At 40.2% G+C, this 19,066-nt stretch overlaps 1 protein-coding gene across 30 annotated transcripts in view; it reads left to right on the top strand.

The window, feature by feature from the left end:
* LOC126293757 (lysine-specific demethylase 4C-like) overlaps positions 1-19,066 on the top strand; it is a 332,566-nt gene that overhangs the window by 262,115 nt on the left and 51,385 nt on the right. For 21 of the 30 annotated variants that reach the window (XM_049987134.1, XM_049987126.1, XM_049987129.1 and 18 more), the window contains one exon: positions 14,460-14,615. The exons of the other annotated variants lie outside the window; for them this stretch is intronic. In XM_049987134.1, the coding sequence (XP_049843091.1) occupies positions 14,460-14,615 (156 nt within the window). The remainder of the gene's footprint in view (positions 1-14,459; positions 14,616-19,066) is intronic. 30 annotated transcript variants of the gene reach the window in all.

The raw sequence follows: 19,066 nt of genomic DNA, 5'->3' as shown, positions 1-19,066 counted from the left end.
GACAGCCTCTCATGGATCAAACAAACCTCTGACAATTCATGCTGGGCTTCTCTGTATATGTTCAGTATATCCATTAGTCCTCTTTGGGATGGTTCCTATACACTAGAGCAATATTGTAGTTTGGATCACTGCTGGTTTGTAAGGAATATCCTTTGTTGACTGACTGCATTTCCCTAGTATTTACCAATAAACTAAAATCTACCACCTGCTTTACCCACTACTGCACCCATTTGATCATTCCATTTCATATCCCTACAAACTGCACATATAGGCATATGTGCGTCCCAAATCTAGATGTGACTCATTGATATTCGAGTCATAGCACATTACATATTTTTAATTTTCAGAGAGACCTTTGAAGAATCATATCAAAGAGCTTCAAGATTTCATTTTATGTATGTGGCTTGTGAGAGGGCTTAGCCATTAAAATTTTTTGTGTTAAGCATATCAGTCATTTTTATATATAAACTACCTTTCAAACTTGGCATTTACATGTATTAATTTTGCCACTTTTGTATTGGAAACAAAAACATAAAATGAAATGTGTGTGTATATTAATAACCCAGAAAGTTTCTGTACACTTGGCACGGTTGCTTCATGTGTCTACAGTGCAATTTTGTACATGTCACTATAGCAACTCCAGTTCATAGCCCTTTAGGTGGCAACTGTTTTCACCTACAGCCATTTGCACTTTGCAGTTGAAAGTTGTCAAAAGTGCTATCATGTGCCAAGGATTTCCTTAAGTTGACTCAACTGTATGAGTGTCATAATAGTAAAGAATAAATGTATCAAAACTTCACGCATGATGTGGAATTTTCTCATTCTCTCTGTGTTTATGACATCATATCTTCTGAACTATGTGTCATACAATAATAAATTGTGTAGGTACAGTTAGGGGCATACGTAGATACTGTATGCGAAATATGTTGTGAATAGAGTTCAAACAATGGAAAATCCAGGGTGGAATGTGACAATATTATGGAGAGGAAAGTTGTCACTCACCATATAGCGGAGTAGCTGAGTCACATATAGGCACAACAAAAAGATTCTCACAACTAAAGTTTTCGGCCAGTAAGGCCTTCATCAACAATAGATGACACACATGCACACATGCGCACACACACACACACACACACACACACACACACACACACACACACACACATACACACACACGAAAATGCAACTCACACACATGACTGCAGCCTCAGGCAACTGAAACCACACTGCGATTAGTAACACCAGTGCATGATGGGAGTGGCAACAGGGTGGGGGTAAGGAGGAGGCTGGGTCAGGGATGGAGAGGGATAGTATGGTAGGGGGTGACAGACTGTAAAGTGCTGCAGGTTAGACAGAGGATAGGGGAGAGGTAGGGAGGGGGTGAGGGGAGTAGCAGAAAAGGAGAGAAGTAAAAACTGCTGCAGGTTAGACAAAGGGCAGGGGAGAGGTAGGGAGGGGGTGAGGGGAGTAGCAGAAAAGGAGAGAAGTAAAAAGACTGTGTGTGGTGGTGGAATGATGGCTGTGTAGTGCTGGAATGGGAACAGGGAAGGGGCTGGATGGGTGAACACAGAGACTAACGAAGGTTGAGGCCAGGAGGGTCATGGGAACATAGGATGTATTGGAGGGAGCTCCCAACTGCGCAATTCAAAAAAGCTGATGTTGGAGGGAAGGATCGATATGGCACAGACTGTGAAGCAGTCATTGAAATGAAAGAGGTCATGTTTGGCAGCGTGTTTAGCAACAGGGTGGTCCACTTGTTTCTCAGCCACAGTTTGACAGTGGCCATTCGTGCAGACAAATGGCTTGTCGTGTACATGCAGAATGCAGTTCAGTGGTTACAGCTTAGCTTGTAGACCACATGAGTGGTTTCACAGGTAGCCCTGCCTTTGATGGGATGGTGATGATTGTGACCGGACTGGAGTAGGTGGTGGTGGGAAGATGTATGGGACAGGTCTTGCATTTAGATCTATTATAGGTGTATCAGTCATGAGGCAAGGAGTTGGGAGCAGGGGTTGTGTAGAGATGGAGAAGAATATTGTGTATGTGCAGCAAGTGGCAGAATACCACTGTGGGGGCATTCAATCCTGCAGTGGACAGTGGTCCTAATTTTTTGACTCATTCAGTGTATGTTATCATTACCTGTACAATATTTTATTTTACCAGTGTCTCTGTCATACAGCTGCTTGTTGGTTGTCATGCGTAAATAGAATGCAGTACATTGGTTGCAGCTTAGCTTGTAGACCACATGACTGGTTTCACAGGTAGCCCTGCCTTTGATGGGACAGGTGATGTTAGTGACCAGACAGGAGTAGGTGGTGGCAGGATGAAGTATGCCACAGGTTTTGCATCTAGGTCTATTACAGACCTGTCCCATACATACTACCACTGCCATCTACACCAGTCTGGTCACTAACATCACCTATCTCATCAAAGGCAGGGCTACCTGTGAAACCAGCCATGTGATCTACAAGCTAAGTTGCAACCACCGTGCTGCATTGTATGTAGCCATGACAACCAAGCTGTCTGTTCGCACAAATGGTCACTGACTTCTTTTCTAGTAACTCTATTCACTATATTATGGAAAGAAAAGTTGCTACTCGCCATATAGTGAAGATGCTGAGTTGCAGATAAGCACTGTGGCCAGGAAACATGTGGACCACCCTTTTGCTGAATACGCTGCCAAACATTAAATCTTTTATTTCAATGACTGCTTGACAGCCTGTGCCATATGGATCCTTCCCACTACATGAGCTTCTTTGAATTTTACAGGTGGGAACTTTCCCTGCAATACATCCTATGTTCCTGTAAGTCTCCTGGCCTCAACCTTTGTTAGTCACTGTCCTCACCCGTCCAGCCCTTCCCTGCTCACACTCCAACACTACACAACCATCATTCCACCACCTCACCCAATCTTTTTACTTCTCTCCTTCTCAGCTGCTTCCCCCCCCCCCCCCCCTCTCCCCGCACCACCTTTCCCCTGCCATCCATCTAACCTGCAGCACTTCACTGTCCACCACTGTCACCATACTATCCCTCCCCCTCCCCCCCCCCCCCCAGCCTCCTCCTTACCCCCACCCAGTCACCACTCCCATCATGCACTGGTGCTGCAGCTTGCAGTGACGAAGGTCTTAATGGCCGAAAGCTTTAATTATGAGAGTCTTTTTGTTGCGCTTATCTGCAACTCAGGATCTCCACTATATGGTGAGTGGCAGCTTTCCTGTTCACAATATTGTGAATAGAGTTAGTAGAAAAGGAGTAATAAAATTAAATGTCTTGCACAGCACACCAGTTTTTCTTGCATCTATATGTTTGTAACATCATTTCTGTGCTATGGGACATATGATGATATATTTTTGTAGGTGCATTTAGCAGCATTGTGGATGCTGTCTCTGAAAGTTATTGTGAATTTAGTGAGTTTTGCCCTCTACAGCTCCCTCTAGTACCATGGAAGTCATTTCCTCATGTCTTAGCAGATGTCCTATCATCCTGTCCCTTCTCCTTATCAGTGTTTTCCACATATTCCTTTCCTCTCCAATTCTGCATAAAACCTCCTCATTCCTTACCTTATCAGTCCACCTAATTTTCAACATTCGTCTATAGCACCACGTCTCAAATGCTTCAATTCTCTTCTGTTCCGGTATTCCCACAGTCCATGTTTCACTACCATACAATGCTGTACTCCAGACGTACATCCTCAGAAATTTCTTCCTCAAATTAAGGCCGGTATTTGATATTAGTAGACTTCTCTTGGCCAGAAATGCCTTTTTTGCCATAGCGAGTCTGCTTTTGAAGTCCTCCTTGCTCTGTCCATCATTGGTTATTTTACTGCCTAGGCATCAGAATTCCTTAACTTCATTGATTTCGTGACCATCAATCCTGATGTTAAGTTTCTTGCTGTTCTCATTTCTACTACTTCTCATTACCTTCGTCTTTCTCCGATTTACTCTCAAACCATATTGTGTACTCATTAGACTGTTCATTCCATTCAGCATCTCATTTAATTCTTCTTCACTTTCACTCAGGATAGCAATGTCATCAGTTAATTGTATCATTGATATCCTTTCACCTTGTATTTTAATTCCACTCCTGAACCTTTCTTTTATTTCCATCATTGCTTCCTCGATGTACAGATTGAAGAGTAGGGGCGTAAGGCTACAGCCTTGTCTTACTCCCTATTAATACGAGCACTTCGTTCTTGATCGTCCACTCTTATTATTCCCTCTTGGTTGTTGTACATATTGTATATGACCCGTCTCTTCCTATAGCTTACCCCTACTTTTTTCAGAATCTTGAACAGCTTGCACCATTTTATATTGTCAAACGCTTTTTCCAGGTCGACAAATCCTATGAACGTGTCTTGATTTTTCTTTAGCCTTGCTTCTATTATTAGCCGTAACATCAGAATTGCCTCTCTCGTGCCTTTACTTTTCCTAAAGCCAAACTGATTGTCACCTAGTGCATTCTCAATTTTCTTTTCCATTCTTCTGTATATTATTCGCGTAAGCAGCTTCGATGCATGAGCTGTTAAGCTGATAGTGCGATAATTCTCGCACTTGTCAGCTCTTGCCATCTTCAGAATTGTGTGGATGATGCTTTTCCGAAAGTCAGATGGTATGTCGCCAGAGTCATATATTCTACACACCAACGTGAATAGTCGTTTTGTTGCCACTTCCCCTAATGATTTTAGAAATTCTGATGGAATGTTATCTATCCCTTCTGCCTTATTTGCCTGTAAGTCCTCCAAAGCTCTTTTAAATTCCAGTTCTAATACTGGATCCCCTATCTCTTCTAAATCGACTCCTGTTTCTTCTTCTATCACATCAGACAAATCTTCACCCTCATAGAGGCTTTCAGTGTATTCTTTCCACCTATCTGCTCTCTCATCTGCATTTAACAGTGGAATCCCCGTTGCACTCTTAATGTTACCACCGTTGCTTTTAATGTCACCAAAGGCTGTTTTGACTTTCCTGTATGCTGAGTCTGTCCTTCCGACAATCATATCTTTTTCGATGTCTTCACATTTTCCTGCAGCTTCCCTGCACTTCCTATTTATTTCATTCCTCAGCGACTTGTAATTATATTTAGTGGGAAGAATTAAATTTAAACGTGGTACATGATCTGCCAGTTTTCATACATCTTATTGTTTATGATCAGTGAAGAAGTAGGTGGTCCTTACCCCAACATCAATTATTGCCATATAGTAAGGTATTTGTTTAGCAATTTTAGTTGAAATTGGTCCGGTTATTTAGGACAAGCTGTGGAACATAAATACACAAATTCATACAAACAGTTTCATAATATGAATGGATTACTCATTAACTACTGAGAATGGTTTGGAGCTTGCTCCCTAACAAGAATGTTACAGAATCCATTATTATGATGTGCCTTCTTATCAATAAAACTTCCCTTTACAACTGAGCTAAGACTTACACTTTTCAACTGAGCGAGTCCTCGCGATAATTTAAGAGATGAAAAGGGATTGGCAGATCAGAAGTTCAATTCAGATTTTAGTTGTCTTATAAAAAAGACAGCAGTGACTTGAGTTGTTACTAAGTGCCCATGATAAGCACTGACTGTGCTTCAGTTCTTATTCTTGTGCACATTTTAATCAGACGGATGATTCTGTATACCTACATATTTTATGCATTACTTTTGGATTGTCTCTACAGCCATAAACTGTGATCTCCGTTCCATGGACTTATAGGGAGGTCTTTGACACCAGACCAAAATCAGTTTAGCAAATACATTTGTAGAGTAACAATGTGTAACTGTAAGTATCCAAGCCTTTTATGATTAAAACTTGTCACGATTTTGATTTATGGCTGAACAAATGCTGGGCCTGTTATTGTATGTGAAGATAGTATTCTGAGCTGTATGGTTTGTAGGTCTGCAGAGACTGCAGCAAATAGGATATCTCTGGTGAAGTTCCATTCAGTCCACAGGATTCTATAATGCACCAGTAGGACCACCTCAAATTTACAGTTTACTAAAATTCAGATGTCATTTTTCTTGTTGTCTTGTGTATCTTACAGTCTAACAATGGGTAGGACTTCTGAAATAAATATGTTCTGTCAGCCTGGTTTTGTGGTAAGACAGTAAGTGCTTAATAAAAAGTTTTTGTTCCTTTTGGCTTTCTTTTTCAACAGTACCAGACTCCAGAGGGAACAGTTTAACACTAGCTGGCCTCCCTCATGAATTTAACCTCACAGTGTTGCGACAATTTGAACTTCTTTATACAAATAAAATTCAGCTGTTGTAAGAGAGGAGCAGTAAATTGTCATCGGATCAATAGTTACTACACATTTTTAAGTAACATTTGCTAAGATTAGTAAAATTTTTCATGACTTCTGTTTAGAGCAAAAAGGTGTCTCAATCCCATTAGTCTTCTAACTTTCACTTGACCAAATCTGGCTGTATCTGTTATATCATTGGGATTACATCATTTGTAATGTATGAGGGCTATCCACAAAGTACATTACATTTTGGAATTAAAAATAAATAAAGTATTGGAGTTTTTTTATTATATACATATGAATGCCACACTTAAATACTACTTTTCTACATAGTTGCCATTTAAATTAAGGCACTTATCGTAGTGATGGATGAGCTTGGAAATTCCTTCGTCGTAGAATTTGGCTGCCTGCGCCTTCAACCACGTGGTTACCTCTTCTTGAAGCTGTGCGTCGTCATCAAAACGCTGCATAGCCATCTAATTCTTCATTGCTGGGAATAAGTGGAAGTCGCTCGGTGCCAGGTTGGGACTGTACAGCGGATGAGGAAACAATTCCCACTTAAAAGATTTGAGAACTTCACGAGTGGCATTTGCTGTGTGGGCCCGGGCATTGTTGTGAATCGGCAAGATCTTTGAGCCCAACTTTCCCCTGCGCTTGTTTTGTACTGCTCTTCTGAGGTTGGGCAGAGTTTGGCAATACCTTTGAGAGTTTATTGTAGTGCCTCTTTCCAGGAAATCCATAAAAAGCACACCTTTTCTGTCCCAAAAGAAGAGGTAACCACGTGGTTGAAGGCGCAGGCGGCCGAATTTTACGACGAAGGAATTTCCAAGCTCGTCCATCGCTACGATAAGTGCCTTAATTTAAATGGCAACTATGTAGAAAAGTAGTATTTAAGTGTGGCTTTCATCTGTATATAATAAAAAATATTTCCAATACTTTATTTATTTTTAAATCCAAAACGTAATGTACTTTGTGGATAGCCCTCGTAGTACAAGGGAGGTTTGAAAAGTTCTTGGAACGGAATAGAGAAAAAAGTACTTACATCACTGAAACTTTTATATTTTTCAATGTAGTCTCCTTGTACATTAATGCACTAAGTCCAATTATGTTCCAGTGCCTTGATCTCATCTTGAAAATGAGTTTGGTCCAGGCCTGCAAAATAGTTGTCATCTCAAGCTATCAATTCTTTGTATAAAAATTTTCAGTTTTGGGAAGAGATGGAAGTCTGACAGAGTCATATCAAGTGAATAAGGCAGGTGTGGCAATTCATACCTTAGTTTGTGTAATTTTGTCATGGTGACAGCATATATGTATGGACACGCATTGTCTTGATGGAAGATGACTTTCTTCATTGCTAAACTTGTCCTTTGTTCGCATATCTTTTGTTGCAATTTGTCCAGAAGGTTAGCATAGTGTTCTCCAGTAATTGTTTGCTCAGTGAGGAGATAATCTACAAACAGAATCCCCTTTGCATCCGAGAACAATGATGCCATGACCTTTCCCGCTGAAGGAATTGTCTTTGCTATCTTTGGTGGCAGACAATCATCTTGTTTCCACTGCTCTGACTGTTGTTTTGTCTCTGGGGTATAGTAGTGCACCCAAGTTTCATCTGTGGTCACAAAATGGACCAAACATTGTTCCTGTCCATTCTCTCCAGCGTGAAGATTTGCAGCACCCATCTTGCAGATAATTTTTTTCGTTTCTAATTCCTTGGTTAAAATGTGAAGTACCTTTTCATATGACACCTGGCAAGCATGAGCAATTTCACGCGCTTTCAATCGGTGATCCTCCGTGACCACTTTGTGCACTTTTGCAGTGATTTCTGGAGTAGTGTCACATCTTGGCTGACCACTTCGCTGATAATTATCTAAGTTCTCCTGCCCAAATTTACATTCATTTGTCCACTTGACAACAGTTGAACTTGAAGGAGCAGAGTCCCCTAGTGTATTCTGGGAATTGGCATGAATGACCTTTGCTTTCATACCTTTCTTTATGAAGTACTTAATCACTGCTCAAATCTCAATTTTTTCCATCTCACCAAATCACAGAGCCACGTTACTGCCACAGCTCTCATCCAAGATCTCTGACGTGGCATGTGTTTACAGGCAACAGGCCAATGAATACCACATGAGCAACTTGTCGTGCTAGTGCTGATCTGTTGTGGTGATTTTGCGAACTTTTCAAACAACCTTCATATTTAACATTTAAATTTGAAGTAGCACTTTATTCTTTGTGACTGTATCGTGAGTGTCCCTCATCAGAGTCGTCAGGCATGTTTTCTCTGATGCTTCGACAGACATTTGCAATTTTGTTTTTGCAATGCATAGCTGCAGTCATTCCAGCAAATATCATCTTATCTTTCACATGACACCAAGTTTCAATGGAGAGGATTGGTTTGAATCCTATTACAAACAAAAAAATTTTTAAAGTGAAATTTTATGCACCCACTTGTTAGAGTGGTACCAGATTAGTTTAGGACAATATTCATTTTGTTGACATGTATTTATGCGGACAGAAAACATGAATATTAACCAATATTACAGTGGTGACTGACAATCGGGCCAGGGTAGTGCTGTTGCTCCAAGAGTGCTAGTTATTCTTTTTGTCTCACTGTCCCTGTTAATACATTTTGACAAAACAAATATCATTAATTTGGTACCACTCTGTTGAGTAGGCACATAAAATTCCGATTTAAAAATCATTTTGTTTGTAATGGGAAACAAACTTCCCCTTTCTAAAAACACTGGGTGTCACATGAAAGACATGATGAGTAGTATTTATTTGGACTGAACCTAGCTGCACATTGCAGAAATCAAATTGCAAATACCTGTCAAAACACCACAGGAAATGTGCCTGACAGCTCTTATGAGGGACACTCTGTAAATACATATCATATTAGAGAAGATTTTCAATATACAGATATGGCATTTTATACAGTCATGATTATTTTTTGCAGTTCATATTAATCCAGGTGTTAGATTTCATTTACCACTTATAGTCCTAGGGATTAAGGCAGAGACTTCGTGCCACATTCACAACTTTGTCACATGGTGAATTTGCTGCTGCCTTGTCTACTGTATTTGAGCTATAATGTTGCTATCCCAGTCCATTTGTAAACTAATACAAAAATTCCTGTAGCATATTATGTACTCACGAATGTACCATAGCTATTTTCAGTTGATCATGTATTTCTCACTAATTGTGCACATCAGGGATCTCATAATGCAAATTCATATTCCATTCTGACTACCTCACTTAAAGTTTTACATCACTAATAACATAAAACAAATTTTACTATGCACTCCTCATCCCACAACTGACTGCTTCAACCTCCCAATCTAAGCTAATGCTCTGTCTTTAATGACTGAAATGTTTATCGGGTGTTATACTGCAGCTTTCCAATTTTTGTGTAATAATGAAGCAGAGAAATTTTCTGGCTACATTTATTCACCGTTTATATTACCACTCTTAAGAGAGCTTTTAAATCAGATGTTGTTGAACTGCTCACAGAATCAAATGAGAACTTCAGTCATTTTCATTTTCTATCTAGTATTTCCATGGTTATCAGCACTACTTCCCAGAAAACAGTCTTACCACCCATTAACAGTAAGTTTTAGATTTTCAAAAACTGTTGAATCCATTCTGAAACATCTTCTGCCTTGGGGTTAGTATTGGGGCACTTAACATGGCAACCTACTCTCTAGTTTGATGTGGGGTAGGTCAACGGCCTTCATGTAATTTTTAAACACAGTTGTTTCCAGTTACAGCTAGCAAAAGATTTATTTTTTATTTATGGTAATTGTGTAACTCCACATCTTCAGGCAGAAGTTTCAAATACAACCTCCAGTGCACAAATCAAGCGAGTATGGACAATTTCCAAGTGGTATAAATTATCACAGAACCACATAAAAACTACAAAACTAACATACTTCTTATGTTTGTATGGTCCCTTTAGACAGCAGGCTAACATGTAGGACCATACAAGTATAAGAAATATGTCACAGTCATGATTTTTATATGGTTTTGTAGTTATTTGTGTACGTTATGAACTTTGCATACTCATTTGATGTCTGGATTCCTGTGCAATACCATAAATAAAATTTAAAAAAAAAAATGGTTTTACGGCTGTAAGCAGAAACAACCCTGTTTAACAGTCTATTCACTGACATCTTAAAGACATGCTGTTGCTATTGTGATTGGTATGTTTGTACACCATGCACCATTTCTTCTGCATGCCATTATTCTCTTATGTTTTTACCTCTCTCTAAGCCCCTCTGTGTTCTGCCATATAGGAAACATAAGAATCTCATCTGTGTGCTGTTATTCAGGTTTTATCATTTTGACAAATAGCCCAGCATGCTGGTTTTAATTTTTCATTGTCAGCTCTGAATTATTTCTTTTCTCATTTGTTTGCATGGTAACCAGAACCATCAAAATGTGATATTTGTGTTTGCCTTACCTAGTGTCACTCCTCACATATGTTATCCTCATATCAGTGATAAAAAAATTACATATGGAACTGATGTGCAGCTAAATCTGAGAGACAATAATAAATACAGCTTGCCAAAATTATCTTCCCAGTGTTCCCATTTATTGTTTTTTTTCTCTTGTTATGTGACATGGTGAATTATGTTTATCTTCCATGACCATTCTTGGCACAGCATCAGTTTCAGTAAACCAAATTTGTTAAATTCCATCACTGTACTACTATGCCAGTGACGTGTTGTATGCCCTCATCATTCAACTTCTGCTCTGCTGTTCTTGCAGCAATGTACATTGACATTACAGATGATATGTTCAGTTTCCACACAGAACATCTGACATCCACAAAGTTTTCCCTTACATGTGAGAGTCACTCAATAATTAAAGAGACAAATTGGTCTGGAGAAAAAGGTGTTTATTTTTACAAAATAATACTCTTTCCACTTTTCAACATAATCCCATTGAACATTTATGTACTTGTTCCAACAGGCTACAAGCTTTTTTTTTTTTTTGCTGGCTGCAAAGAACTCTTTATCTTGATGTTTGAACCAATTTTCCACAAACTTTTTCTCGTCCTCATTGTCCTGGAACCTCTTCCCACGTAATGCCTCCCTCAGTGCACCAAACAATTCAAAATCACTAGGTGCTAAATCTGGACTGTAAGGGGGATGAGGAAGTACTTCCCAGCCCATTTTGTTGATGTTTTCACGGGTTGGTTGAGCAATATGAGAACATGCATTGTCTTGCTGGAGAGTTACATCTCTCTCTCTCTTGGCTGGCTTCACCTTGTTTAAAAGCAAATCCAAGTAATATTGTTGTTCATTGTACACCTCTTTTCGAGATAATCACAAAAAACTGGACGTTCAGCCTCCCAAAACACCGTCAACATGACTTTCCTTCTGATGCTTGGGTTTTGAATTTTTTCTTGACAGGTGAGTTGGTGTGCTTCCACTCCATGCTTCGTCTTTTTGATTCTGGCTCATAATAGTGAACTCTAGCTTCATCACAAGTTAAAATTTTGCTGAGCAAGTGCTCACCCTCTCTTTCATAACATTCCTTTAGCTCTGTGCACACTCTCAACCTTGTTTCATTGTGTAGCTACATCAGCTCCTTTGGGACCCATCTTGCACATGGTTTGTGGTACTTCAGCTTGTTGCGGATAATGTTATGAGCTGTACCACTACTTATCAACTATCATTTCCTCAGTCGCACAGTGGTCGGCACTAATAATGTCATCAGTTCGAGTTTCAAGTGAGGGAGTTGCAACTGCAACTGGTTGGCCAGAACGGTGTTTGTCAGTCACTGAGTAGAGACCATTTTTGAACTGCTCTAGCCACTTGTAAAAATTTGCACAATTAATACAACCTTCACCATAAACTTAAGACTTTCTACAGTATATATTTACTGGTTTATCACCTTCAGCAAGTAAAAAAACCAATAACAGAATGTTATTCAACTAATGTGGACGTTTCAAGTGTATTCACCATCTTGAGTTGTATTTTTGGAGCTATAAACAAAACAACGTTGATACATCAGCTGATCAGGGCTCACCCCAGTGATGCCAACTTAAAGCCATACAATTACCAAATTTGCTCTACTAACAGTTTTTTCTCCAGATTAATTTGTCTCTTTAATTATTGAATGACCCTCATACAAATTTTTCTCTCCTGTTTTGTCCACTTGTTGATGTGCTGTCTATTGGCACTTGTGTCAGACCATCAGCCAACATTATATAGTGATCCTTTTTTTATGTTTCACCAGCAAGAGCATCTGGCATTCACAAAGATTCAGCTTCCTGCTGGGGCTTCATTGGAGTTGGTCCCGTGGATGGAGGTTATATGTACTGGTCTCTGATGCCTGTGGGGGTGAGCATTTCCATGGTCACTGTCATTGTAGCTCCTCCATTGTTACTCACTACAGTTGTTTGCTGCAGCATGGGAATCCAGAATCTGTTTACCTTGAGGCTGTCTTCTTTCCTGTTAAAACTGTTTCCACATCTGTGCCTTTCTACTTGCTCCCTGAACAAATGGGCACAATAGCTGTTCTCCACAGTGAGAAATGCTATGTTGGCTAATTTTATCAAGTGGTCAGTCTCTCACAGTAAGAGTTCTGCCGTGGCTGATTTCTCAACCTGTCCCAATGTGCAATACCATTTATGTTTGGTCATGGTGGTATTAGTGGATCATCTGGACATTTCCACAGATACTTTTTGACATGTACACATTTTGCTGTATAGCCCCTGCATTGTGAATGGGATCCTCTTGTCCTTTGCTGTTCTGAGACACTCTCTGATATACCTGCTTAATTTACTAAGCATTTGCACAGGATGAGGCCGATGTATGGAGAAAGGCTGTACTTGATATTTCTCCTTCTGACGCAAGACTTATCTGGGTGTTGTATTTTGTGACATTTCTTACATAAATGATGGAGTACACTTAATAACTCCGAAGGCATTCCTGATGTTGCATCTCACATTTGAGGTGCAGCAACTCACATATTCATCTTGCATGTTTTATGAGCATATTTACCGTACCTCTTTTCGCAGATTAGTGATGAAAATTTGTGCAGGTATTGGTTAGTGTGTGCAGTTTTTGATGCACACTATGGCCTGGGCTCTCACCATTCCTCATAACCGGCATATCCAGAAAGTATAGCTGATGAAAAAAAGTATCAGCATCTACCCCTTCTGCAAGCACAAGTTACAAGGTATAGTGAAAACTTGTGCAACATTGTATATCAGCAACTGACCCACGCAGATCGATACCTGTACAAACTTTCAAATTGACACCCAAATGAGAAAAAAGGTATGATTAATGCACTCATAATATGTGTGAGATGAATGTGTGAATCATAGTTCATCGGACATGAGATGTAACACCAGGAATGGACTTTGACGAACAGTGGGTGCACCACCTCTTTTATAAGTGTCACGAAACATGACATACTGGAAGAAGAAGTGTTGTGTACAGCCTTTGTCTGTATATCTCAAGGGTGACAGACAGAATGGACTTGTATTGCACAAGTACTGTGTAAACACTATTTACAAACCAACCAGGAAGATTAGAAACTGTCTCAGATTGGTAAAGGCTAGAAGACACCTACTCGCAATACTGGGAGTGCACACATGGAAAAGTCTATGTTGAATGAGTGGATAATCCACTAATACCAGAATCATGGAACATTAAGAGTAATGCAGGTTGAGACCCATTGAGAAATTGGCCGTGGCAGATTATGCATTGTGGAAAACTGACCGTGTAATAAAACTCTCCAGCATGCAGGTTCTTTCTGTGGAGAAGTGCTATTGTGCCCATTCATTCAGGGAAGACATATAAATACACAAACATGACAATATTTTGACAAGAAAGAAGATAACCTCACAGTAAATGGATCTCGGGTTTCCATGCCACAGTTACAAGTAACAGTGGAGGAACTAAAGTGACAATGACCTGTAAAACTGTGGACAGTGTGTAGAGTACATATAACACCCTTCCATGGGATCAACTTGGGCAGAATCCCCTCACCTCAGGAAGAAAACTGAATCTTCAAGAATACCAGCCAGATGTGCTGATGAAACATCAGAACAATCGTTAAAGAAATGCCAGCTGAAATACCGAGACGAAAGCCAGCAGGCAACATTTCCCTCGCACACTTTCAGACTGTGTTCACCCCTTCCCTCGACCCAATCCCTCGCCCGCTGTGCGCCACCGTGCGTGTCTCCACCTGTGTTTTGTCTGTGTCGTGCAGGCGTGTGCTTTGGAAACGGGGCAGGCGGTGGTGGTGTGGGTCGGGGGCAGCTGCTTCGCCCCCGGGCACCTCACCCGCATGTCGGTCAGACCGCTGCTCAAGGTCGCCCTGCCAGATGGCAGACTCCTCCACGAGGTCGACCCGTCCGCCATACTCGTGAGTAGCGGCTCTGTTCTCTCCCCTAACTGCAACGCTGTCCCTCTCCTCGCTCTCAGCAGATACCAAACTCTCTGAGGTTCAGGTATTTAATAGTAAGAAACTGTCTCTATACGCTGTATGTCGGTCGAGACTTCCTGTCGGAATAAAACTGTGTGCCGGACCGGGACTCGAACCCGTGACCTCTGCATTTCTCATCCGAGTCGTACGGGTATGACACTGGACCCGTTATCACAGGTTTAGTTCCGAGGGTGCTACTCCTGCGAGGTAAGCGGCAGAACTCCTGTGAAGTTCAGAAGGCGAGACGAGAAGTACTCGTGGAAGTAAAACTTGTGAGGGCTCATCGTGAGCGGTGCCCAGCTAGCCCGGGCGGTAGTGCACTCGCCCATGAAAAGCGACAGATGGAGGTTCTGCATTCGAGTTCCAGTCTGTCACACAGTTTTGGTCTGCCGAGAAGTTTCGAATCGGCACACCCTCTGCTGCAGAGCAAAAGTTAATTTTGGCATAAGTGTATTGTTTGTACAACATCTGACATACTTCAGAGCCAGACTGCTCTTTCACACACTTCAGTTTGATTTTTTAGCTTTACTTCAGTGTCAGTTTTCCATCTAGTATTAAAACAAAACAAATATAGTTGCATTTGAATTTATTTTTTCATGAAATTTAACATACAAGTAATTGTGACTGTGAATTTGTGATCCATAATTTCCTTCCAAACTATTTGGTTTTTGCATAGCAGAAAATTGTGTGCATTTGTATACTACACATACCTGAGTCCACAGCTATGTCTGTACTCTGGAAAACACTGTGCAGTCTGTAGTGAAGGGGACCTCATATCGACAATAGCAACCAATTGAATATCTGCTGCCTCAGTAAGCATCTTGTTGTTGCGGTTTTCAGTCTGAAGACTGGTTTGGCACAGGCTAGTCTATCCCGAGCAAGAGTCTTCATCCCTGCAGAAATACTGCAGCCTATGAGTACATTCATTTTAACCTACTTCTGTATGTATGCATAGATCTGTGATGCCTCAGGATATTTCCTATCAATTAATCCATTTTTTTAGCTACTAGTACTATGGGTTCCTTTTTTACCCATGATTTGATTCCGTACACCTCATTAGTTACTCGATCTGCATATCTTATCTTCAGAATACTCTTATAGTAACATGCAGTTTAGTATTCCTTACTGTATTATCATGATGTCCACATGAGATAAATGGTGGTCTCCACAGAATTGTCCCATTACAGTATTTCTTGAATACCAGTTTTCTAAATTTGCGTGATAGAGTTCCACAAAAGCAGTTTCATTTTTCTTCCAAAGATTCTCATACAAGTTTCCCTATCACTTTTGTGTGAACTATAATGGTCTGTTACAGTTTTAGCAGAGAATCCCTGAACTGGTGTCTGCTCTTATGCTTACTTTGTAGGGCTCTCAAATGCTGGACCAGTACTCCAGCATTTATGGCACTAGAATCTTGTATGCAGTTTCCTGTACCAGTACACTGCACTTTCTAACAAATCTTCCATTTGCCTTCCCTGACACTGGTCTTATGTATCTCTGTTCTTAGTATTTCCACTAAAAATTTGCATGATGTGATCTATTCCTGATGTATCAGTATCGATTTTTGTGAAGTTCTTGACCTACAATGGTGTAAATATTGAGTTATAATAATAAGGTAAACATCATAGTTTCATGTTCACAATTATTTTTGCATTACATTTCATACAAGGAGCAAGACTTGTAAAATTAATTACTGTATCACTTTGTATAGTGGTAGGTGAAAACGTGAAGCAGTCATAAACTTGAAAACTGAATTGTTGTCTTTGGAATTGTGAGTTTTCTCCAAAACGTAAAAGCAGTAAGGACAATAAATATGCAATGGGTGGATAAGGTTTGACATTTGTAAATCATTTAACATTAGAGCTACTGTGACAGTAAACCCACAGGCAAAATGTCAATCAGTAATATAAACTCGCTACCTAGTTTTTAAGCATCGCTACATAGTTTTTAATCTGAATGTGAAGTTACTGTGAGTGAACTCTTTCACTATCATTGAGCCTTATTTGGAAACTTCGTAAGGAGAATGTGATTAATCACACGTATATACACAAACCAACAAAATAGTGAAAAGTTTTATTCATGTTCTACAGAGGTTAATTTATTCACAAATTGATTTTCATTTTCAAAATCACTTTGTGGCTAAACAATTTTTGTAGAACATCAGCAACAGTCAGATTTTTATTCTTGTTTCTCTTATAACATTCTGCCAATAACTGAAGGAATATCTGTTTAATAGACTTTGATTAGCTGCTGTTGTGAAATGAGTACACAGATAGACATGCTGCATTTTTCCCCTAGTCCAGGTAACTCGAACATTGGTTGTGGTGGTCAGAGGCCCATGCTGGGGTCTCAGTAAGAAGTAATTACTGTTTTGGAGCTTGCTGCATTACAGACATTTGTGTATACTGAATGAAATCCAGAGAGAGTTGGCTATGCAAATGCTGGAAAAGATTAGCATTTCCTTTTGGTGTCTCTAGAGAAAAGGTACTGGACAGTTAAAATATCTTTTATTCAATTTGTCTGTGTCCAACCTGTAGATGACTTAATTTAAATCTGATGACAGTTTATCTTTATGACAGTACATTTTTCTCAGTTTTCCATTCTTGTCATCGCTTTTATTTTTAGAAACCCCAATTTTAAAATTTACGCAAAGCCCTCCAAATGCTACATTAAATTGGGTTAGTTCATAATATTGCTATTGTTTTATTGCACGTGAGTATATGGAGATGTAGGAGTGTCTGAGAATATTCAAATTGTAGTTGCTAATTTGTGGCATATATATCTTTGAATACTTGTAAATTACAAGCAGAGGGGCGACAATTGACCACTGTCTACAACATTAGTAACAAATCTACAGCTCTAAACAAATTGGCAGATTAAAACAGGTTGCCAGACTAGGCTTCAAATCTGGATCTCCCACTTACGACAAGCAGAAACCTTTAACCAACTAGGCGATCCGTGCATACTCCATGTACATAAGGATGAAGACAGTGTATGTGGAAGTTTAGTTCAGTCCGGGGAGCATGTACAGATAGCCAAACAAGTTACGGTGTCTGGTCATGATAAGAAGGAAATTCAGGCTCAAGTTCCAGTGTAGTACAAATTTTCATATGTCACTAGTGGATAGTACACTGAAGAACCAAACAAACTGGTACATTTGCCTAATATCATGTATGGCCCTTGTGAGCATACAGAAGTACCACAACACAATGTGCCATTGACTCGACTAATATCTGAAGTAGTGCTGGAGGGAACTGACACCATGAATCCTGCACGACTGTTCAGAAATAAGTAAGAGTACGAGTGGGTGAACATCTCTTCTGAACAGCAGGTTGTAAGGCATCCCACATATGCTCAATAATGTTTGTATCTGGGGAGTCTGATGGCCAGCGGAAGTGTTAAATCTCAGAACAGTGTTCCTGGAGCCACTCTGTAGCAATTCTGGATGTGTGGGCTGTCGCATTGTCTTGCTGGAATTGCCCAAGTCCATCGGAATGCACAATGGACGTGAATAGACGCAGGTGATCAGACAGGATGCTTATGTACCTGTCAGAGTCATATCTAGACTATCAGGGATCCCATACGACTCCAATTGCAATGCCCCACACCGTTACAGACCCTCCACCAGCTTGAACAGTCCACTGCTGACTTGCAGGTTCCATGGAATCATGAGGTTTTCTCCATACCTGTACACGTCCATCTGCTCAATACAATTTGAAAAGAGACTCGTCCGACCAGGCAACATGTTTCCAGTCATCAAAAGTCCACTGTTGGTGTTGACAGTCCCAGGTCAGGCATAAAGCTTTGTGTGGTGCAGTCAGTGAGGGTAGACAAGTGGGCCTTCTGCTCCGATTGCCCATATTGATGACGTTTCATTGAGTGGTTCACACGCTGACACTTGTTGATGGCCCAGCATTGAAATCTGTGGAAATTTGCTGTAGGGTTGCATTTATGTCACCTAGAACAATTCTCTACAGTCATTGTTGGTCCCGTTCTTGGAGAATCTATTTCTGGCTACTGCGATGTTGGAGATTTGATGTTTTACCTGATTCCTGATACTCACTGTACACTCGTGAAATGGTCATATGGAAAAATCCCCACTTCATCACTACCTCAGAGATGCTGTGTCCCATCGCTTGTGTGCCGACTATAACACACATTGAAACTCACTTAACCTGCCATTGTAACAGCAATAATCGATCTAACAATTGTGCCAGACACTTGTAGTCTTATATAGGCATTGCCGACCACAATACTGTATTTTGCCTGTTTACATATCTGTGTATTTGAATATGCATGCCTCTACCAGTTTCTGTGGTGTTTCAGTGTATATCTTTACCTGTGCAGATGTTCCAAGGAGTTCACAATCAGTAAATATATTTCAAAATCAT

Source organism: Schistocerca gregaria, chromosome 10, assembly GCF_023897955.1.
Source record: "Schistocerca gregaria isolate iqSchGreg1 chromosome 10, iqSchGreg1.2, whole genome shotgun sequence".
In the NCBI taxonomy this organism is placed as follows: domain Eukaryota; kingdom Metazoa; phylum Arthropoda; class Insecta; order Orthoptera; family Acrididae; genus Schistocerca; species Schistocerca gregaria.
This window is presented reverse-complemented; position numbering and strand designations above follow the sequence as displayed.